This window comes from Trifolium pratense, linkage group LG1 (genome assembly GCF_020283565.1).
Source record: "Trifolium pratense cultivar HEN17-A07 linkage group LG1, ARS_RC_1.1, whole genome shotgun sequence".
Classification (NCBI taxonomy): Eukaryota; Viridiplantae; Streptophyta; class Magnoliopsida; order Fabales; family Fabaceae; genus Trifolium; species Trifolium pratense.
The window spans coordinates 47,930,068-47,955,504 of record NC_060059.1 but is presented as its reverse complement, the minus strand read 5'-3'; the positions used below and the strand labels follow the sequence as shown (position 1 = coordinate 47,955,504).

Below are 25,437 nucleotides of genomic sequence, written 5' to 3'. Positions count from 1 at the left end.
TTTCATCCGATTCACATTTTAATTGATCATCGGGTTCTAGTCCGAAGCTAATAATGAATGTGGAGAAACCTCATCTTATATTATAGTCTTAATTAAATAAACTTAGAGGAATTTTCTATTTAGTTAGTACATCGAAACAACCAACAAGTAAAAAAGAAATAAATTATATTCTCTAGTACTTGATCTCGTCACTGATTGTGAAATTTCGTTGCTGTGTTAGAAGAAGGATAGCTATACTGATTCGGTATACTCGAAAGAGACCCTTGGTACAAAATTGACGATCTAACAAAGATTGCATTTCAGTAAATTTCTACTTACTGATCTCATCTTTTATGGAATCGATCCCCAAAGAATATGTGGAGCTCGACATGTCTGGAAGCACATGAGAACGTTCTTTTGCTGATATTATTACAAGTATTCGATACTGGATTATTCCTAGCATTACTATACCCTCTCTATTCATTGCGGGTTGGTTATTTGTTAGCACGGGTTTAGCTTACGATGTATTTGGAAGCCCTCGTCCAAACGAGTATTTTACAGAAAGAACACAAACAGGCCCCTCAATACAAAACGTACCAAGGTAAACTACAAAAGTTACACATCCCTACACAATTTATGTTGTCATTGAAGAGTTACACATCCCTACACAATTCTCACAGCAACATTATCCACCCTCCACTCCACGTTTAAAAAGAATGTCCATAGAAAACTTGTTAAGAAGGAAAATACAAAAAAATTTGACTTGAAAAATGATGTATTGAACTTTTTTGAAGTTTAAAAATTATCATTTTTAATATAAAATATCTATACGGTAAAAAAAAATGTAAAATATCTATATTTTGCATGTATAAGTAGTACCTTTAGGCTTTAGTGCACTATATATTATTGAGAATTGTTAAGATTAGCAATGTTAAATAAAAACATAAATCGTTAATTTTCACATGTCTCAATAATGTATTAAATTATTTTAGATTTGTAATTTTTTTTTACATGAATGATCTATAAGATTCAACGGTGGATTTCATAAGCTTTTTATTTGTTAAAACGTTATTAAGCAGTCATTATTCAAATATTACACCAGTGTTTGCTCCTCTCGCACACCCGCATCTGTTTGAAAATAGATAAACTGCAATGTTTGAAAGTTCCAACTAATGAATGAATATTGAAATTTGTATAAACATATTTTAATACTACCTTAAACTTTAGATTAGTTGCGTTTCTTTGACTAAAGATTAGTGTGCTATTAATTGCTAGAATTGCTTCCACATATCACCATATTTTTCTTGTGATTCATTCATTAGTTCTATAGGTTATCTATTTGTGCAACTTGGTTATTCTCAGTGCCTGATTTATTTATGTATTTAGTGTTTGGTATAACCAAACGGAGCAACAAAGGACAAAATCAACCTACCTTACTGAAAGAAGCAATCAAGATAAGCATCAAATTCATTGAATCATTGAGCTTATAAGTAACCAAATGATTGCAGCAGGGATTGGAGACCCTCTATCAATGAAATCATAATGTGAGAGGAGAGCCTTGTAAATTCTATAAGTAACTGCAATGTTTTTTTTTTGTTTTTTGTTTTTTTTAAACTAATGCATAGAGATTGTTCAGTGTGTTGAACTAGCTAACTCATTTACTGAATACAAATCATCTCTATTTTTCAAAAGTAGAAAACTTGATTCATATAATTTCGAGTACATAAAAGGACACATTTTTCAAGTTGACAGGCAGACATAGTTAGACCTTGGCATACCAAAAATCATAGCAGTAAAACCATTTACCAGTAAAACTATATTATGGTAAATTGGTAATTGCTTACTAGATGCGCCAATTTTGGTATATAATGCCTTCAACAACATCATGTTCCATTCCGGGAAAACTCCAGAGATTGCGTTGATCCTTTCCTGAAATAAAGGAAGGAACTTTCCCAACACTCAAAAACACGTTTAAAAATACACAATTTTAACCCACTAGATTTGGTCTGGTGGTAATGAAGTTGGATAGTTGTTAGGGATCCTAGGTTCGATCCTCTGTTACATTGTAAAAAAAAATAAAAATTACTATCTGAATGCACATATCGAAATACCCCACGGCTTGACGTCCAGATGTATACTTCCAAAAATAATGTGCAGTTTTTAAGAAACAATGAGAGATGGGTAAAACTCGTCCTCTCTTAACAAAAAGCACAATTTTGAAAAATCAAACAAAGCAAAAGAAATCTTCAGTATTTATCTTTGCTAAAAGGGATAAATACAAGAAAGTATTTCACAGAATATTTCTTAATCACCAGACATTGCTAACAACTTTAATAAGTTACATTAATCACTGCTTTCTTCAGAATGCTAATCATCCAACTGATATAATAAGGAGATGGAAGAGGAGAAAAGAATTAGGCTGAAAAAAAAAAACCAATAAATAATGGCACCAAAATGAAAAAGAGGACCATATTCATCATCCTCTACCTATTTTTAATTCACACTTCCAGAGCCAAGGCAATAAAACTAGCAAGACTAATCTGTGACCATATCCGCCGCCCCGTTCTGTGCAGCCGCTTCTGCAAGCCTCTTCCAGTTCAATTCCCGCCGTTCTGCCTCTTCTTCGGCTTTTGCCAGCTTCTCTGCATAATTCCTCTGGCACTCTTCAAATAATTCTGCATCCATTTCAATAAACATTTTGCGAACATTCACAGTCAGCCCATGAACTGCCTGGTTCCAGTGACTCTCAATATTTCTCTCAAATGCTTCAAATATTATCGGTAATATCACAGTCCTGTTTTGAGCAATTAAGCTTACTATATGCTCATTATTCCACAAAAAGAGGGCTCGCTCTGCAACCTGCATATCAAATTTGCCAAAGCAAAGACTTGTGAGAGAACAATTATAAAACATGAAAAATTATAACAGCACACGAAGTCCAGTTCCAACTGATCATGATTCTAAAGTGCATTAAATTAAAGGGCTTGAAAAATTAAAATTTAGATAGGTAAATCACATAATTTCTTCAGATTTTTTTACCAAAAGCTTAGAAGCTATAGAAGTCCTCACTCCTCAATCCTATATTGACAAAGACCTCTCATTTTTAAGACTTAGGGCTCGTTTGGCCCAGCTTTTTTTAGAGCTTATACAAACAGCTTATGCAATTTTTATATATTATGAGTTTGTCAAGGTAGTTTATGATAAAATAGCTTATAAAATTACAACTTTCACTAGTGTGAACTTATAAAATAGCATAAAACATAATTTATATTGCATAAGCTGTTTGCATAAGGTCTAAAAAAAGCTGGGCCAAACGAGCCCTTATTATGGTGGTCAATTAAAGGGTTTTGGATGGAGTTTGTGTGATGAACATGGAGGGAGATGATGCCTGGGTTTTGAATGGTAGACGAGCTTCTCTTGTTTGCTTAGGATTTTGACCTTTTAGGTCTCTGTTTGATTTTCTTATTTTTAGGTCAAGGAAGAACAAATATTCAGCCAATGAAGCAAAACTAAAAACATGTGTGAAAGCCTGAGTACCATTCCTACTAATAGAAAGGACTATATTGGAGCATTCTCCCATAATATTTTCCAGGAAATAAAATTGTGCATTAAAAGCTGCTAAGAGAAATAAAAGCATTAAATTATGTGTCTGAATATGAAAACCACACTCGTACTGCAGATTAATGATTTCAATGAAAAAGGAATAGAGCAATTGTAGAAGAGAATGAATTAATGCACTATGCTACAGAATGTAAACAAAACAATAACAACAATAAAAGCCTTTTCTCACTAGGTAGGGTCAGGTATGAAGATCAAAAGACACATAACACCTTAATGGTTTGACGTATGGTTTTTATTGGTCATCCTCTACCTCTAACCAATGAACTACCTACCCCACTCGGCTAACTTGGGCTTCTAAGAGTCTTCTCCAAAATGATTGAATCACTTGAGGTGGATGTCACTCTATCAAGTTCTACCGCAAAAGGTACTCGAATTTTCTCTCTAACACATTTATTTTCAATTCCATCTTAATGCAGCCAAACAATTTGCAGATGGGTCTAACCGTCCTGCAAAATATATCATTACATCTCCAGTTTGTTTACAGTTTAACAATATATGTTAATATGCTTGCATTTCCCTAATGCAGATCATCAGTATCACGATCAACAATAGTTGCGGTTGCTAGTGGTATACAAACATAAGAAAGATGTTTTGTTGAAGTGAGTGAGAGAAAGGGCATTCCCAAAGCATGCACAGGGTATTATCATTCAAAAGCATGCACCACACACTATAAAAAGAGACACCTTCCTGATAGATATTAAGCTCAACTCCAGAGAAGGAAACATAAAGAACAATAAATTCCTGACGGCAATTGTCTAGATATTGAGATAAGTACAAAATTGTCATAATTTAAAATCCCAATCAAATAGAATTGAAAATGTAACATTACTTTTTGTTTGGAAGTAAATGATAAAAGAGACAATATTATAATTGATATGAAAGAATTCATGCCGAAAATTGATCAATGGATGCCCAGTTCCTTAGATGATAGATCAAGAGAAATCCAGTAAAAAAACATTTAAAAAACTGTAACCGTGCAAAAACACTCAAGCACTTGGAGAACCCTCCCTTAAGTGTCTGTTTGGTTCAATAGAGGGGATGGATTTTAAAATCTTTTGTTTGGTTTGACGAGGGGAGGGGTTTAAATGGAGGGAAAGCGTAAAATTACATTTTTACCATTCTAATATCTAAGATCGAATAAATGATCGATTAGGTCTCGAAACTATCACTATCCAATTTGGTCCCTGAACTATAGAAATATAATAAGTAGTCCTAAATTATCTATCCATCACAATAGTCCTTTAGCACTAGCTCTCTCTCTGACAAACTTGTGGAGAGTGATAGTTTAGGAATCATAATGATGGTTTATTCATTTAACATCACATTGAATAAAAACGTATCCATGTCCAAAAATGTAACTAGTATTTCCTCGCCTACAAATCCCCCCCCCAATTTTAGAGTGGAGCTAAAATTGGCCAAGAAGGGATTTTGCACCCCTTCCCTCCAAATAATAGAACCAAACAACTCAAGTTTAAAATAATTTCTCCCTTCCTCTTCATTCCACCTCAAACCAAACACACCCTAAAAGCTACCTGTCAAGGGGAAAGAACATAACCACTTAAGTACTCCACCAAGCATATCATACTACTCAATGTGGGACATACAGGCATCCCATTATACCGAAGTCCCTACTTTAGCACCAGCCTTAAGAGCCGACGGCCCGACAACTTAATTATAACACACTTCACTCGTACTTTCAAGTCAGCGGGGAACCCTAAGTTCAAAGTTAGTTGTCAAGGGGGAAGAACCAAGTTACTATCATGATACTCAAGTCCCTATCATTACTAATCTTACACATTTAGTATGTGTAACACTTTAAGGATGCAAATATATACAGCTACATTGATGGATGGGATGCGGAAAATTACCATGCATAACCACCAACTGAGCTGTATATAATATCTTATAAGGAAGTTGGTGAAAAAAAAGAATACCGGATCTCTATTAATAGAATGCGATACATCGATAGTGAATAGTCATTAGATCTTAATATATTAAAAGCAAGATTACAACACTGGGATTTTAAAAAGTTGGAAGTTATATGTATAGTTTGAGTAATCATCCTCATAAAGGAGCAACATTCTTTGTAAATGTACAGTTGAAATATTCTCTATTTCTTTCATTAAGAGAACAACATAGGTCATCCACAGTGATCAGTGTTTCTTAAGTCTTTTCAAGCTGTTTGTTTTTATTTCAAGAACATAGGTCATCTCACAAGTATGTCAGGACATAGTTAAAAAAGGATAAAGGAAATAGTAAGAAAGAAAACTATAACCCTGAGATTTCTTAAATAATTTGGAAGGCAAATCACGAACATCTCTTATTGAAGTTATTAAATAGAAAATTATTAATTACAAAATCAAACATAAGCCAGTACCCGTATAATTTTTCTTTCATGTCAATGTCTTTTTCACAATTTTAAAGAGATACAAATCATCACACTTAGAATTACATAATTGACACAACCACAACCAAAACAAAAGCCTTTTCTTACTAGGTGGAGTTGTTGAGTCAGCTCATGGATACAATCATAATCATAATGGCTTATAAGTCAAGAAATAGATCATTAAATTTAAATCCCTCTTTAAGATTTGGCCCAACATACCTTGGTCTCTCTCTCTCTCTCTCTCTCTCTCTCTCTCTCTCTCTCTCTCTCTCTCTCTCTCTATATATATATATATATATATATATATATATATATAATTATTGGACTACTCACTATCTGATCTACATCCTTCCTGAATACCCTGACACACACCACCCCCCACCCCCACTATAATGGAACTATGGAAGCTATAATTCCATAATTAATTAGCCAATAATTGAACTTCAGTTCTGGTTAACTTTGCATCTTTAGTAATCAGTATTGAAGCAGAAGATGAACAATAATGAATTCAAAAATCCCATACATGCAAAAGCATGTGCATGGATCTAATTACGTATCTACATTTACGTGTGAAAGGCAAGAAACAAATTAAGTCAAAGTCAAAACAGAAATTTAAAGCATCTTCTCACTTCAATAGGTAATGACATAATATCAAAGTTTTCTTTTTACCCGTCAAATGGTACATCACTAATAGATGCATGACATAGACAGCAACTAAACTAATATTACCCCCATTTGATATTATTACTAAAAGTAAACAACCACATTTAAGTGGAAGGATGGCAAGTTAAGAAAAAGACCTAGATTAGGTGCATAATTTATCTAATATAGAAAATAACAGTTCAACAAAACAACATTGCAAATTCATAACCAAAAATAATAAAAAAACGGAAGAAAGCAAGTCACCATTCCACAAATTCCCCCACCCCAGCTATCACCACCACTATAAAAGGCAAAAAAAAAAAAAAAATCCACTGACCTGAAAGTGAGGACTATTGAGGCAGCGGGAAATCTGTTTGAAAAGTTGAACCATGCAGCGTTGGAATTCAGCAGCTTGTGTAGCCTCCAACACTTCCTCAAGTTCTCCAAGGTAGAGAACTTCTTTCTGGCAATTGGTGACAGGCCAATACTTCAACAATCCCCTAATGACAGTATCAGCCAGCTTGAAATCCTTCTCCACAAACTGAGTTATGCAGTAAGACAATTGCTGGTGGTACATAGAAACCGATTTCGGTTTATGCAGAGGTAAAAGGGCCCTAACAAGAAACAACTTATGCTCCTCTTTCATGGGCAAAGCAAACCCATTAATAATACTACCAAGAATCTCCAAAAGCTCACCAATACCACAGTGTCTTTCAGTTTCATATATAAACCGATAAAAAATGTTGTTAATTGCTTTTCTAATAAATGGTCTATGAACCATGAATTTTCCATATATACGATGCAGAATGGTTTTCAAATACTCACGCTCACGCGGGTCTTCAGAATCAAATAAATCAAGCAACTTTAACACAAAGGAATGATCAATGTACCGTTTTGCAACCTTTGTATCAGTATCAGAAGAAACCACATATCTGAGAAGAAGCTCATAAACAAGCTGTAAGTGAGGCCAAGCTGGCTCCAAGCTAGGCTCCTCCTCTTCAGGATCAGTAGGCTCTGACCCGGTGTTCTCATGAGAAGCCGGAGGCAAGCACCGGAAAACATTGATGGATATCATTTTAATCATCTGTTCCTGACAATCCTCCGACATCTTACCGGAACCTGATTGGATAAACTCCACTAGCTCCATCAAAGCTTGTCTCTTGATCTCTTTCTCCCTGACATTCTTCAACGTATCCGTGAAATCAAGCGAGAAACAGCATATATGAAGCTTTCTAAGGAAGAGATTTTGCCTCTCGGAAACCGGCACGTCTTTGAACGAAGGAACCGGTTCCATTGTACCGGACGCTAAAGTCATAGGCATCACGGTAGCGGAATTAGCACCAGAAGTTCCTCCAGCACCGCCACGTGAGGCATGGTTAACAACAACCGGCGCGTTGTTCCCGGACGGAGGAGGATCACTGGCATCCGATTTGGAGGGCTTTTTGGACCCTCCTTTCATAATTTTCTTAAACATTTTATCAAAACGTTAAGAAACCCTAACCCTAGAATCTGATTCAGAAGAAGAACTGATTAATTGTTTAAGCAGCGAGTAATTTATGCATGGGGAAAAGCGATTCATCGGATGTCGCTAATCCATAAACAAATTGTTCTCTTCCAATTTTCAAATCGAATGTAAACGGATCTGAGAGAGAAAATTAAGCAACAGGAAAAGAATGAGAAGAAAATGAAGATGGAGAAGAAAGTTAAGAAGAATGGTGATAGAGAGTGATTGGGAGATTGAGAAAGCTAGGGAATATAGTGAGGAATCATCGGAGAGGGATCGCCGGAAAGAATGGCGGTGGAAGATTGGTCGTCGGAGAAGTTCCGGTGAGAGAGAAGAATAATTAAGGGAAGAGATTAGGGGTATGTGTATAGGGGAAGAGGGTGATTATAGAATACAGTAATCACTTTTTAGAATCGGTTTTTTCGAATTCATTCAGGAAAGAACCCGTTTATTTTTGGTTGTACGTATGTATGTATGTATGTATGAGGAGGACAACCCTTGTTTTTTCGAATTATCGTTTTTTTTCTTCCTTCTTTAAATAAATAAACATATGAGGACTTACGCATCTGTTGAGTAAAACGATAATTCGAAAAAACAAGGGTTGTCCTCCTCATACATACATACGTACAACCAAAAATTCGAAGTCCTCATATTTTTGGGACAGTATATGTTTTTTTGTTTATTTATTTATTTATTTATTTATTTTCTTTTGCTATATTTTAAGTTTTTAAAGATATGTTATTTTTTTTTACTCAACAGATGCGTATATTGTAGATATTTGCTGGTATTAATCTATAGAATAATATAACATAGTGTTACAATAACAAAAAAAACAAATTAGTCACAATAACAAAAAAAAAAAATTAGCATATTATCCAAACCATTTACCATTAAATCAAATTTAATGGTTTTATTATTATTGTCCACCTCGAATTAAACATATTATTTTAAATGAATAATGTGTTTGCTTCCGTAAAAAAAAAAATATTAATCTTATATTTATTTAAAAAAGAACTTTTGGTTTTTTTTCTATAATTTGATGCAATTTTTTTTTCTTTCAATTTTACAAAATTTTATTAAATCTATACCTTTTTAAGGATTGAATCTATATTTTTCTTTTGACACATAATCTATATTTGTTGTCTGAAGTTGGCCCAGCTAGGACGTCGATGACGGTCCAACAAGGTGTGGCCTTACTCGTCCACGTCAGCACACACTATGTAGCACGAACTCTGACACTGACATCGCGACACTGCCAATGTTAAAAGTATATGATACTGACACCGCTATATATTTATAAAAGATATAAATTGAGAATCAAAATATATAAATAATTTAAGTTAAGCAAGTTATTTCTTAAAAAATGTTTTAAAACAAGATATGATGATATTTTACCTTTATTTATTCATCTATTATCAAGAAACTAAAAATATTGTAATCAAAATGTAATGTATTCAATCTCTCATTGATCAATATTGTTATTTTGACACATCTTTAACTCTTTTAGATATCTGATAGGCTTAATTAGTCTTTTGATCCATTAAAGATATTTTAGGTTTCATAATGGTCCCTTAAAGAAAAAAAGGTCCGAATTGGTCCCTTAAAGACACATTTGTTTCTCAATTGGTCCTTTTCCTCAATTTTTTACAAAAAACATTAGTTTTAGTAGACTGAATTGTGGATGTCATTAAGTGTAAGTGGTCCACCAAAAACTTTATTAATTTTTAAAATTTTAACCATTGGAATTTTTTGTTATATTTGGAGTTAAAATTTAACGGAAAGGACCAATATGGCAAAAATATATGTCTTTAAGGGACCAATCCGGGCCTTTTTTTCTTTAAGGGACCAATCCGGACCTTTTTTTCTTTAAGGGACCATTGTAAAACCTAAAATGTCTTTAAGGGACCAATAGACTAATTAAGCCTATCTGATATGTGTCTAAGTAGAGTATAAGCAAAGAAAAAACAATTTTTTGTTGGACACTTGTCCGACACGTGTCGTATGAGTGTATTACAAGTGTCTGACACCGATCAAATGAGTGTCAAAGTAAAGGACAAATTGAGTTTTTTTAGACAACGACCTGAGCTATCTGACGCGTGTCATACGAGTGTCATATGAGTGTCGGACACCGACACGTGTCAGACACACCGACACGCCTAATCAAATATATTGGAATGGTAGAACGGAGGTAGTAATAATTACAGATAATGACGTGTCATGCATAATTTTGATAGAATCAAATTTGGTGACAGTGCAGCTATTGTTATTAATTATCCGATTTCAATCAATTTTTTTGTTGTGTAAACCGGTATCTCTTCTAATAACTGTAAAGATTAATCTCTCGTATGACTAAAAAAATAAGATTAATCTCTCGAACATTGTAGAATTCAGATAACAAGCTCTCTTTAAGAGTTTTAACACTATTGTATCAATATGCTTAAATTAGAGATCGAAGAACCTAAGATCTTGGTTAAAACATAAAAGTCAAATTTAAGCACTCTTTAGTTAATCAAGCTATAATATTGTGGAAATGAATTAAAACTTATGAAATTATGAATACTCAATCTTAAATTAACCGATGAAATGAAATACAACGTGAAGATTTACAGTGGCACTTCTGAATGCCATTTTGAATTGGATAATGGGGGTCGTGGATTAAGTGAGTTAGATGATTGAAAACTACAAGTGTAAATAAATTGGAGTTGGTACGAGGGGGTACGTGGTTTATAAGTCACAAGTGATGGATGTAATGAGTTTCCACGTGGCATATTCGTGTAGAATATTTTTTATAGGTTTAATTAGTAAAATGATCCTTAAAGATATTTTTTGTTTCAGATCGATCCCTTAAAGAAAAAAATGTCCAATAGGTTTTAAAGAAAAAAAGGTCCAAATAGGTCCCTTAAAGACATCTCCGTTAATCAGTTTGGTCACCAAACTGATTAACGGATGTTTTTAAAAGACCTATTCAAACATTTTTTTCTTTAAAGGACCTATTTAGATTTTTTTTCTTTAAGGGACCAATGTGAAACCAAAAATGTCTTTAAGGGACCATTTTACTAATTAAGCTTTTTTTATAAGCATATTAATAATGTCGTATATGTCCATGTGAACTTAACTCAGTTGGTAAGATATCACATTTTATGTGTATGAGCTGTGGTTCGAACTCAAGACACTACATTTATTCACCTAAGGTGGATTTTCAAATATATTTTGAAATTGTTGGATTTTGAATACCGAATACTTTATTTATTCACCTTTAAAATAAAATTTATAACTATTAGATAAAAATGAAAGACAATGTCGTATATGATATCTCATGTTCCGTGGAGTATGATCTAACTGTTAGAATATCAATTGATTCATAAACCCTAGAACCGATCATGTTAATCATTAAGAAATAAAACATAATCATAATCATAAGCGGAAGCGTACCGGAGTTTGTCATAGTTAATGGATTGAAGTTCACCGGGTATGTGATCTTCCAACTGTAGAATTCCTTATGGGCTCCTTGAATCTCCTCTGATGGGGATGAAGAGTAAAAACTGATGAGCCACCATTTTCACGTTATATCTACAATTGGGGACCATAACCCTTATAAATAACCTTAGGGCTATTTCTTAGTTTTCAATATTCTAATTTGGCCCCTCATCAAATTAGATATTGACTTATGGTATCTACACAATAAATTACCTTTCATGATATTTATGCTTTTAGCCATAGACTTATTATTAATTATTAATTAGACCACTGATGCTTTGACTAATTACATAATGACCCTAACACATGTAATATTACTATTGTGACCCAAAAATCCTAACAATCTCCCACTGGTCACATTTGTAATTATACACATGTGTTAGACTTTATGAGCTCAAAATTCGCCATTATATTCCTTAAGCATATCCAAATTATCTCGTCCATTAATCATGTCAATATATAGAACCAAAGTGATTTTCGTTATATCAATCATAACTAAACCCATCAATGATCACCAATAGTGACGCAACTAAATGACATAGATCCATCATGAAATGTGTAGCATGAAAATCACATGAAGTTGGTCTGTATATGTCGATTTTCAACTGGCCCTCCTTATCCTTAGTGAGATCAAACCTTAACCAAAGTCAGAGTGTAAACATACCAAAACTTTATTTCTGCAGAAAATATTCTTAAGCCTTACTTGAACTGAAGTATGTCTATATCATAAAAGCACTAAAAATAACAAACTCCCACTAAAATTGAATATCACTTAATGACTTGACACGAGCAATATGCTCATGGAGCCTTTTGGGTGAAAAACTTTAGGAAGCGGATTCGCAAATATGGAGTTTGTACCAATATGCTTTATAGACAACTGTTCACTCTGAACTTAATCTTTAATAACAAGAACTTGATCTCTATATTCTTGAATTTGTCGAGTTCCTTGTTATTGAAAATAGAACTAATAATTTATTGTCACAAATAACTTTAGTGGTATTTTAATTCCGTATCCACTATGTGCAGCCCCGTGACAAAGTTCTATAATCAGATGCCTCATGATATGTTATCTTTGCATCCAACAGAATCGGAGTCAGTACACCAAATAATCTCAAAAAAGATCTGACCTCCAATACATGAGCATGTAGTCGTTTGTTCTCTTTAAATACTGTATGACCCATTTGGCTGCTTCAAATGGTCTAATCTTAAATTTCTTAAATATCTGCCCAACATCCCAAAAATTGTACGCAATACCTGAACGCATACAAAACTGAATATATATTAGACTCCCTACTACTTATCATAAGGAATCTTCTGCATTTACTTTTCTTTAAAGTTATTCATAGGGCACTGTTTGAGACTAAACTTGTCTCCCTTAGCCACATGGTTTACCGTCTTGTCATTGACAAACAAAACTAAGAAAATATATTTGCTCCCACACAACTCATGATATATACAATCATCAACCAAATTCACCTCAAAACCGAACGAGATGATCACTTGATGAATTTTGAAATACCATAATTGAGATGCTTGCTTGAGTTCATATATGGATTTCTTAAATTTGCAAACCATATATTTTGAATCTTTTGAAACAAAATTTTCTGGCTGCACCATATACATTGTTTCATTAATGTTACCATTTAGAAACGTTGTCTTTATATCCACCAGATGTAACTCAAGTTCTAAATGTGTCACCAATGTCATTAAGGTCCTAAAAGAGTCTTTCGAAAAAAACGAAAAGAAAGACTCTTTATAATCAATGCCTTCTTTATGTGTAAATCCTTTTGTGACAAGACGAGCTTTTTACCTCTCCACATCGCCTATCGAATCCCTCTTGGTCTTAAATTTTTATTTAAGACCAATGAGTTTCGCACCTTATGGCAATGAGAAAAGATCCCAAATGTCATTGTCATTTATGGAATTTATCACTTTATTTAGGGCATTGATCCACCTTTGAGAGTTAGAACTTTCCATTGCTTGATGAAATCTGATTAGATCATCATCCATCATTCCAATGTTAACCTTATGTCCCTGGATAAATACAATATAATCATCTGGTATTGTATCTCTATTTTCTCTCGTTGATCTCCTGAATGACATATGTTCTTGAGGTGTAAGAGTTTGTTCATCTGGAACAATTTCTTGTATGGAGAGTTAAACACCTGTGGGAATATCAATATATTCCTCCATAACCATATCTCCCCCTGCAAACTCGACATCCTCAAAGAACCGACATTTCCTGATAGAAAAACGAAATTTAATTGTGGGATCATAAAACTTGTACCTTCTTCTCATTTGTCTTATAAGGTCTTGCTTTAACTGGACATTAAGGGCATATGCTGCATTTTTAATTGAAAAATAAAAATTATTGGACGTTGTTCACCTGAATTGTTAAATTTACCATAGTATTCACTACCACGGTTAAACTTAACTCTTTTGATTCTTTAGTCGAGTTGATTCTCAACTTCAGCCTGGATAAAAATTTAACATGTCCAATGACTTTCTTGTTTCATGAATGAGATAAATGATGCCATATAGAAAATCGTCTTTGAACATTATAAATATTGTTTACCATTCCAAACAGTCGGAAAGAATGGCACACAAATATCAATATTTATAAGTTCAATGACATCCAAAGTCTTATTGGCCTCATATCTCCTTTATTGGTTTGTTTTCCTTTTTTTTTTTTTTTTGTAAAACCTTAGTTTGAGATTTCATTTGACATAAGTTTCTTTATTCTCCATTTAGAGATGTCACCCAATATCTTGTGTCAAATGTACCTGAATTCTCATTGGTTGATTAAATGAAGCAATTGTGTTAAATTGAATAGAGATTATTATAACTTGACAAAGAACCAGAACCAACTGATTTTGAATTTTGAAACAATTTAAATTTCTATTCCCAAATAATCAAAAAAAATAAAATAGATTCAAAACACAAATAGAAATTAAACTTCGTCTAAAAGACAATACAAAAAAAAAAAAAAAATTAGTTTCATCAAAATTCAAATAAAATTTAGTCTTTATTAATAATCTAAATTTTTTCAATTGCCTCAACTTGAACTGTTTTGTCGTCAACCACATATAGATGTATCTTTCACCATCACTTAGTTGCCGACAATTCATAAAACCTTACACAGACACACTGTTGTTAGTTGTGACACCGGAATCTATCCAATATGTGTGTCTACTTACCAAAGTAAAATCAACCTCAAAACAAACCAGATTAAGAAATATACCTCCCCTTAACATGTCATGTTTGACAATTAAAGTTATGTTTCTTTACCCTTTAGTTCCACAAAAGAAACAACTATCGTTACCTGATTTAAATTTTATGATGTTGTTCCTTTTGAGGCACTGTATCCGCAGCTTATCCTTATGCTTTATTGAATTAAGGTTTCCCAAAAGCGTAGGTATATAAGACTTTTCGTTCTTGAGAAACCTCTTTTCAAATTTCCTTAATGAAAAATGTTACCGTATTTATCTTTTTAGATAGTCTGCCATAGAATGTTCCCATAGTGGCATTTCTTATGATCATCGAACATATGCAATTTGACCTCTCCCACCTTCCAATTTCCCTCTTTTGTTTAGAGGTACTCTCATCCGTACGAGGTGAGGGAGAATCAATCCTTAACGCAACGTCGAGATCTATACTTCAAGAACTATCAAAAGATTTACTTTCTAGAACTCGAAGTTTGAGCCATTTAACTAAATTGACGTTGGAAGTAACTTCAACATGTCATTCATAACTGAAGAGAGAACAAAAATCAAGCAAAACATGCTCAAATAAGCCTTAAAATAAAAGTAATTTTAAATTCAAATAAAGGTAAATCCCATTACAAGATATTGGGAATCCATTAACATTCTATCTTTGGACAAAATATTAACTTTTCAGTGATACCTTGGCGTAGTAATCAAACACTGATAATAAAAACATGTCAAATAACAAATTTTCCTTTGGGCCAATTTATTATTCACACGTAAAACCGAATAATTATCACGCGTTTATCACCACAGGTGCACTTATAATTCTGTAAAATAGTTACCTTCCTTTGGGCCGGTTAAATATTCACATAAGTTACAAGCACACAACCTTTTGTATTTCAAAATAAATTAATCTCCACAAAAGAGATTACTTTGGCAACGTTATGTTTCAATCAACTTATTTCAAAATATAAACTTAAACTGTGAAATATTTGAATTTCAAATTATTTAACCAAAGATTATAACCTAAGCTGCAAGCATAAAATAACTTGCAATTTCCCACGATAGTGCTTTCAAATCTGAATTTACATGAAGCACTGTTGCACTGATTCAAAATATACACTTAATTCACATATCAAATGCTTATTCTTATTTCGATCAATTTGTTTCTAAAACAAATATCAAACTGAAAACTGTGTTGAAATAAGATTACTTAAAGCAAACAATATAAAGATGAAACTCATGAAAAATGAGAAACTGAACCTCATAAAAATTGATACCGAATAACATCTATATAGACCAAACGGGAACCGAAATAGTGAAAGCTTAATCGTGCTAGAAAAATAATTAGCTTTTGATTTTATAATCTTAATCCAAAATTCATAAGTTAAATCTGTATTGTTCCAAGCACTTTACATCTTAAAATAACATTTAAGAAAATTCATATAGGAACAGGTATTTCCTCATGGCACATAACATAAAAAAATAAAGCTTATATTCATTCAGATTGAATCGACCAGATGCCATGTGTGTGAAACAAAAGGAACCAAAGCATAAAACACAACCATAGCAATTTATCTTGTTATGAAAAGCTGTTTGCAAAATTGAACCGAAGAAGAAACTGAAGTATAATAATCCATTGAGTATTGTTTCATTCTTAAAATAAAAAAGAAACCCCAAAACTTTTAGTGGAGCTATATATCAATGCACTGCCATATACATAAATTGAACCAAATTGGCACTGAACATCTAAAACCAAAACGATGCATAGAAGCCAACAAAATTATCAATTTTGCCATACAAGAAACTTAATTGCAGTGCATATGCCAACCGAAAAAAAAAACTAAATTGCCAAACAGCAGCAACTTAGATCCCCCATTGATTTTATCTTTTAAAACCCATAAAACCATAATTTTGAAACGGAACGGAGTATATAAACCAAAATTACATATTAGCAATTCGCAATATTAAACCGACACATGGATGCACTGCACAACCAAGATTAATATATATATTAATTGATTCATAAACCCTAAAACCGATTATGTTAATCATTAAGAAATAAAACATAATCATAATCATAAGCGGAAGCGTACCTGAGTTTGTCATAGTTAATGGATTGAAGTTCACCGGGTATGTGATCTTCCAACTGTAGAATTCGGCTCCTTGAATCTCCTCTGATGGGGATGAAGAGTAAAAACTGATGAGCCACCATTTTCACATTATATCTACAATTGGGGACCATAACCCTTATAAATAACCTTAGGGCTATTTCTTAGTTTTCAATATTCTAATTTGGCCCCTCATCAAATTAGATATTGACTTATGGTATCTACACAATAAATTACCTTTCATGATATTTATGCTTTTAGTCATAGACTTATTATTAATTATTAATTAGACCACTGATGCTTTGGCTAATTACATAATGACCTTAACACATGTAATATTACTATTGTGACCCAAAAATCCTAACACTAACCAAAATTTATTTGGTAGTAACTTTATATTTAAAATGTCGATGTACTGTTTTTTTAGTGAACTAAGAGCATGATGACGTCAAAAGATCTAGAAGAAATCTCAACTAGATTGACACTCCTCGTAGACCCTCATCCTGCGTCAAGTGCTCATTATATATATATATATATATATATATATATATATATATATATATATATATATATATATGACGAATCAAATTACACCGGTGTAACATTTGAGTAATGTTACACCGCTCAATAACGCTTTAACGAATACAATTTTTACAAAATCCACCATTCGATTGAAATCTTATATCGTATAGATCATCTATGTTGAATTGTATAAAAATCTAAAATCGTTTGATATGTTTTTGAGATAGGTCAAGATTAACGGTATTCAATAAAGCGTTATTGAGCGGTGTAACATTACTCAAATGTTATATATATATGGTCAAATTATACACCGGTGTAACATTTGAATAATGTTACACTGCTTAATAACGTTTTAACGAATACAAATTTTACAAAATCCACTGTTGGATTGAAAGCTTATAATATCGCATAGATCATCCATGTTGAATTGTATAAAAATCTAAAATCATTTGATATATTCTTGAGATAAATCAAGATTAACGGTATTAAATAAAAACGCATAAACCATTAATCTATCGGTCTCAGTAATCATATTTAACGGAAATGACCAATATGGCAAACATATATGTCTTTAAGGGACCAATTTGAGCCTTTTTTTCTTTAAGAGACCATTGTGAAACCTAAAATATCTTTAAGGGACCAATAGACTAATTAAACCAAATAACAACTGAATTATTTTGTTAAAAAAATTAACAAATAGACCCCTTGGGTCTGTAAACGAGAGAGAGGAACTGATATTGTGTTTTTTTGTTGTATTTTTTTACTCTTTCATTCTCTCGATCAAATTACTCCTACATGACATATAAAAAATTCTACTGTCAAAATGTTTTGTATCATATGTTTTGATTTTTTAGAGACATTAATGATAGTCACTTCTAATTTATTAATTCTACTTTGAAAATGCTTTGTAGCAAATTTTGATTTTTTAAACCGGTTTTAATTTATTCGATGCTTTTAAATAATAATAGTCCTTTTTAATTTATCTAAAATAATTTTATCTTTCATGAGTTTACTTGATATTATCGATTACTATTACTATTACAAGTTATTATTAATAAAAATTTACTGCCGATTTTGATTGGAGATTTTGAATTTTATCAATTTGACCATTCAATATCACCTAATTGGACTAACAAACAAATTAAAAAAGAATTTTGATCATTGGACTCCGGATGTATAGACAGATCGTAATAACAGTCTCATTGGAAAACTAGTTTTAATGAAAGAGTAATGAAGTTTGACTAAAACTACCGATTTTGACTGGAGATTTCGAATTTTATCAATCAGACCGTTCAATATAACCTAATTGGACTAACAAACAAATGAGAAAAAAAAAATTTGATCATCGGATTCCGGATGTATAGACAGATCGTAATAAGAGTCTCACTGAAAAGCTAGTTTTAATGAAAGAGTAATGAAGTTTGACTAAAACTGCCGATTTTGAAAGAAGATTTTGAATTTTATCAATCCGACCGTTCAATATCACCTAATTGGACTAACAAACAAATTAAAAAAAATAATTTTGATCATCGGACTCCGGATGTATAGACATATTGTAATATTAGTCTCATTGGAAAACTAGTTTTAATGAAAGAGTAATGAAATTTGACTAAAACTACCGATTTTGATTGGAGATTTTGAATTTTATCAATCCGACCGTTCAATATCACCTAATTGGACTAACAAACAAATTAGAAAAAGAATTTTGATCATCAGACTCCGGATGTATAGACAGATCGTAATAAGAGTCTCATTGGAAAACTAGTTTTAATGAAAGAGTAATAAAGTTTGACTAAAACTACCGATTTTGACTGGAGATTTTGAATTTTATCAATCAGACCGTTCAATATAACCTAATTGGACTAACAAACAAATGAGAAAAAAAATTTTGATCATCGGATTCCGGATGTATAGACAGATCGTAATAACAGTCTCATTGAAAAGCTAGTTTTAATGAAAGAGTAATGAAGTTTGACTAAAACTACCGATTTTGACTAGAGATTTTGAATTTTATCAATCCGATCGTACAATATCACATAATTGGACTACCAAACAAATTAAAAAAAGAATTTTGATTATCGGACTCCGGATGTATAGACAAATCGTAATAACAGTCTCATTGCAAAACTAGTTTTAATGAAAGAGTAATGAAATTTGACTAAAACTACCGATTTTGACTGGAGATTTTGAATTTTATCAATCTGACCGTTCAATATCACCTAATTGGACTAACAAACAAATTAGAAAAAAAAATTTGATCATCGGACTCCAGATGTATAGACAGATCGTAATAACAGTCTCATTGGAAAACTAGTTTTAATGAAAAAGTCATTAAGTTTGAATAAAACTACCGATTTTGACTGGATATTTCAAATTTTATCAATCAGACCGTTCAATATAACCTAATTGGACTAACAAACAAATGAGAAAAAAAATTTTGATCATCGGATTCCGGATGTATAGACAAATCGTAATAACAGTCTCACTGAAAAGCTAGTTTTAATGAAAGAGTAATGAAGTTTGACTAAAACTACCGATTTTGACTGAAGATTTTGAATTTTATCAATCCGACCGTTCAATATCACCTAATTGGACTAACAAACAAATTAATAAAATAATTTTGATCATCGGACTCCGGATGTATATACATATCGTAATATTAGTCTCATTGGAAAACTAGTTTTAATGAAAGAGTAAAGAAGTTTGACTAAAACTACCGATTTTAACTTTTTTGAATTTTATCAATCCGACCGTTCAATATCACCTAATTGGACTAACAAAAAAATTAGAAAAAGAATTTTGATCATCGGACTCGGATGTATAGACAGATCGTAATAACAGTGTCATTGGAAAACTAGTTTTAATGAAAGAGTCACGAAGTTTGACTAAAACTACCGATTTTGACTGGAGATTTCGAATCTTATCAATCTGACCGTTCAATATAACCTAATTGGACTAACAAACAAATGAGAAAAAGAATTTTGATCATCGGATTCCGGATGTATAGACAAATCGTAATAACAGTCTCACTGAAAAACTAGTTTTAATGAAAGAGTAATGAAGTTTGACTAAAACTACCGATTTTGACTGGAGATTTTGAATTTTATCAATCCAACCGTTCAATATCACCTAATTGGACTAACAAACAAATTAGAAAAAGAATTTTGATCATTGGACTCCGGATGTATAGATAGATCGTAATAACAGTCTCATTGGAAAACTAGTTTTAATGAAAGAGTCATGAAGTTTGACTAAAACTACCGATTTTGACTGGAAATTTCGAATTTTATCAATCAGACCGTTCAATTTAACCTAATTGGACAAACAAACAAATTAGAAAAAGAATTTTGATCATCGGATTCCGAATGTATAGACAGATCATAATAACAATCTCATTGGAAAACTAGTTTTAATGAACGAGTCATGAAGTTTGACAAAAACTACCGATTTTGACTGGAAATTTCAAATTTTAACAAACAGACCGTTCAATATCACCTAATTGGACTAACAAACACATGAGAAAAAGAATTTTGATCATCGGATTCCGATATATATGCAGATCGTTATAATAGTCTCACTTGAAAGCTAGTTTTAATGAAAGGGTAATGAAGTTTGGCTAAAACCGATTTTGACTGGAGATTTCGAATTTTATAAATCCGACCGTTCAATATCACATAGTTGGACTAACAAACAAATGAGAATTTTATTTTTGATAATCGGACTCTGAATATATAGACAGATTGTAATAATATTCTCATTGGAAACTTAGTGTTAACTTATTGATAGTAATTAATTTTATTATTATATTAGAAGTAGATAGAAGTAGATTAAATATTTTTTTTGTTTTCACCACCAGTTTAATCCGGTTAGGGGATCAATTCTGGCATCAAGTAGTATCAGCCCCTTTCGAATAGATTAAGTATTATATATTTTTTATAAGATGATGTAAAAAAAAAAGTTTAAATATGGAAATAAAACAATTTTTTGCATTACCAATTTTTATTTTTTTAAAATAAAACAATTCCGACGAAGCATTGGTAGGTAATGTTTCTAGGAATCCGTGTGATATAAACAATTTTTTCTTTTTCTGTTAAAAATCACATGACTGTTACAATATATTTTAATTTTTTTAAATAAAACAATTCCGACCAAATTATTCGTAGGAAACGTTTCTTGGAAATAACCTACAAATTCAATTTTGGTAGGAAATGTTCGTCGGAATCGCAAGGAATTCTTGTAGTGGACACTGCATTTATTCACCTAAGGTGGATTTTCAAATATATTTTGAAATTGTTGGATTTTGAATATCGAATACTTTATTTATTCACTTTTAAAATAAAATTTATAACTACTAAACTATTAGATAAAAATGAAAGACAATGTCGTATATGATATCTCATGTTCCGTGGAGTATGATCTAACCAAAATTTATTTGGTAGTCACTTTATATTTAAAATGTCGATGTCCTGTTTTTTTAGTGAACTAAGAGCATAATGACGTCAAAAGATCTAGAAGAAATCTCATATAGATTGACACCCCTCGTAGATCCTCATCCTGCGTCAAGTGCTCATTATATATATATATATATATAAACGCATTATTCAATAAAAACGCATAAACCATTAATCTTCATCGGTCTCAATAACATATCAAGCGATTTTAGATTTTTATACAATTTAACATAGATGATCTATACGATATAAGCTTTCAATCCAACGGTGAATTTTGTAAAATTTGTATTCGTTAAAGCGTTATTGAGCGCTGTAATATTACTCAAATGTTACACGGTATAATTTGATCATATATATATATATATATATATATATATATATATATATATATATATATATATATATATATATATATATATATATAGGGGTTTTCTAACTTAGACCCTAGTTAGGTCTAAGTTAGCAAGGTGCACCTTTTCAATTGGAGCAAAATACCCATTCTTTTTAATTAATTAACCAAAATACCCATTAGTAGACGCAGATCCAGTGTCGCGCGCGTACCGAAGGACCATGGTTACAGACCGTTGATTTCCATCAGACAGCCAAGATCTGATCTCATCAAGACTGTCTGATCAATCAGACATCCCAGATCATCCTGATCCATCAGATTCCAGCGCCTGCGCCACACTGGATTACAACCTGGAGAGAGAAAAATTTGCTTTTAAAAAGTAGGACACGTGTCACACAATGGTTGGTTGAGCGTGATTTTTGTTCATTTAATATTTTGAACTCAATTATTTCGTTGTAAATTATTTTTTTATTTTTTTATTTTTATACCAAAATTCATAATTTTTTTTTTGTCTACAAATAGAGACTTGGTTCGTTTGATTTGGACACCGAAAAAAAAACGCAATTTTTCACTACCTTAATCTCATTTTTTGTCTACTAAATACGTTACTTGTGTGTTGTAATTTAACACGCACCACTCAACCAACTCACTGAAACCATTATACCAGGAAAATAGTAGATAATATTCTGGAACTTTTGGTATATTTTATGAAATTTTTGGAGACCTGAAACTATTTTTAGTTAATTAAATGAGATAAAACGGTAATTAAAAACTAATGTTTGCTTCTGAAACCATTTTACTGGTAGAATGGTTGCACATAGTTATATTCTGAAACCATTTTACTGGTAGAATGGTTTCAATGAGTAATTTACTAATTGTGTTTGCTTCTGAAACCATTTATCTGGTACAATGGTTTCAGAGAGTTGTAATCTGAAACCATTTTGCTGGTAGAATGGTTTCAGTAAGTTGATTATTAGTTATTTGCTTCTGAAACCATTTAGCTTGTAGAATGGTTGCACATAGTTGTATTCTGAAACCATTTTACTGGTAGAATGGTTTCAGTGAGTAATTTATTAATTGTGTTTGCTTCTGAAACCATTTATCTGGTACAATGGTTTCAGAGAGTTGTAATCTGAAACCATTTTGCTGGTAGAATGGTTTCAGTGAGTTGATGTAAGGTAGTGAAAAATGAGATTAAGGTAGTGAAAAATTGGGTTTTTTTTTGTGTCCAAATCAAACGAACCAAGTCTCTATTTGTAGAGAAAAAAAATTATGAATTTTGGTATAAAAAAAATAAATAAAAAATTAATTTACAACGAAATAATTGAGTTCAAAATATTAAATGGAAAAAAATCACGCCCAGCCAATCAGACAGCGACACGTGTCCTGCTTTTAAAAAGTAGATTCTTCTCTCTCCAGGGTGTAATATAGTGTGGTGCACGCGCTGGAATTTGATGGATTCGGATGATCTGGGATGTCTGATTGATCAGACAGTCTTGATGAGATCAGATCTTGGCTGTCTGATGGAAATCAACAGCCTGTAACCATGGTACTGCGGTACGCGCGCGACACTGGATCCGCGTCCATTGATGGTAATTTGGTTAATTAATTAAAAAGAATGGGTATTTTGGTCCAACTGAAAAGGTGCACCTTGCTAACTTTGGGTCTAAGTTAGCAGCCCCCATATATATATATATATATATATATATATATATATATATATATATATATATATATATATATATATATATATATATATATATATATATATATATATATATATATATATGGGGTTTTCTAACTTAGACCCTAGTTGGGTCTAAGTTAGCAAGGTGCACCTTTTCAATTGGACCAAAATACTCATTCTTTTTAATTAATTAACCAAAATACCCATTAGTAGACTCAGATCCAGTGTCGCGCGCGTACCGAAGGACCATGGTTACAGACCGTTGATTTCCATCAGACAGCCTAGATCTGATCTCATCAAGACTGTCTGATCAATCAGACAGCCCAGATCATCCTGATCCATCAGATTCCAGAGCCTGCGCCACACTGGATTACAACCTGGAGAGAGAAAAATTTGTTTTTTTAAAAGTAGGACACGTGTCACACAATGGTTGGCTGTGCGTGATTTTTGTTCATTTAATACTTTGAACTCAATTATTTCGTTGTAAATTAATTTTTTATTTTTTTATTTTTATACCAAAATTCATAATTTTTTTTTGTCTACAAATAGAGACTTGGTTCGTTTGATTTGGACACCGAAAAAAAAACGCAATTTTTCACTACCTTAATCTCATTTTTTGTCTACTAAATACGTTACTTGTGTGTTGTAATTTAACACGCACCACTCAACCAACTCACTGAAACCATTATACCAGGAAAATAGTAGATAATATTCTGGAACTTTTGGTATATTTTATGAAATTTTTGGAGAACTGAAACTATTTTTAGTTAATTAAATGAGATAAAACGGTAATTAAAAACTAATGTTTGCTTCTGAAACCATTTTACTGGTAGAATGGTTGCACATAGTTATATTCTGAAACCATTTTACTGGTAGAATGGTTTCAATGAGTAATTTATTAATTGTGTTTGCTTCTGAAACCATTTATCTGGTACAATGGTTTCAGAGAGTTGTAATATGAAACCATTTTGCTGGTAGAATGGTTTCAGTAAGTTGATTATTAGTTATTTGCTTCTGAAACCATTTAGCTTGTAGAATGGTTGCACATAGTTGTATTCTGAAACCATTTTACTGGTAGAATGGTTTCAGTGAGTAATTTATTAATTGTGTTTGCTTCTGAAACCATTTATCTGGTACAATGGTTTCAGAGAGTTGTAATCTGAAACCATTTTGCTGGTAGAATGGTTTCAGTGAGTTGATGTAAGGTAGTGAAAAATGAGATTAAGGTAGTGAAAAATTGCGTTTTTTTTTCGGTGTCCAAATCAAACGAACCAAGTCTCTATTTGTAGAGAAAAAAAAATTATGAATTTTGGTATAAAAAAAAAAAATAAAAAATTAATTTACAACGAAATAATTGAGTTCAAAATATTAAATGAACAAAAATCACGCCCAGCCAACCATTGTGTGACACGTGTCCTACTTTCAAAAAGTAAATTTTTCTCTCTCCAGGTTGTAATCCAGTGTGGCGCAGGCGCTGGAATCTGATGGATTCGGATGATCTG

The 25,437-nt window shown here is 32.1% G+C and overlaps 1 protein-coding gene across 1 annotated transcript; it reads right to left on the bottom strand.

Moving 5' to 3' along the window:
• Window positions 1-2,210: 2,210 nt before the first annotated feature.
• LOC123881505 (serine/threonine protein phosphatase 2A 57 kDa regulatory subunit B' beta isoform-like) lies at window positions 2,211-8,648 on the bottom strand. The gene is made up of 2 exons (XM_045930216.1): window positions 6,966-8,648; window positions 2,211-2,838 (listed from the first exon to the last, which is right to left on the bottom strand). The coding sequence occupies exons 1-2, from the start codon at window positions 8,100-8,102 to the stop codon at window positions 2,515-2,517; spliced, it is 1,461 nt and encodes a 486-aa protein (XP_045786172.1). The 5' UTR covers window positions 8,103-8,648; the 3' UTR covers window positions 2,211-2,514.
• Window positions 8,649-25,437: the final 16,789 nt, after the last annotated feature.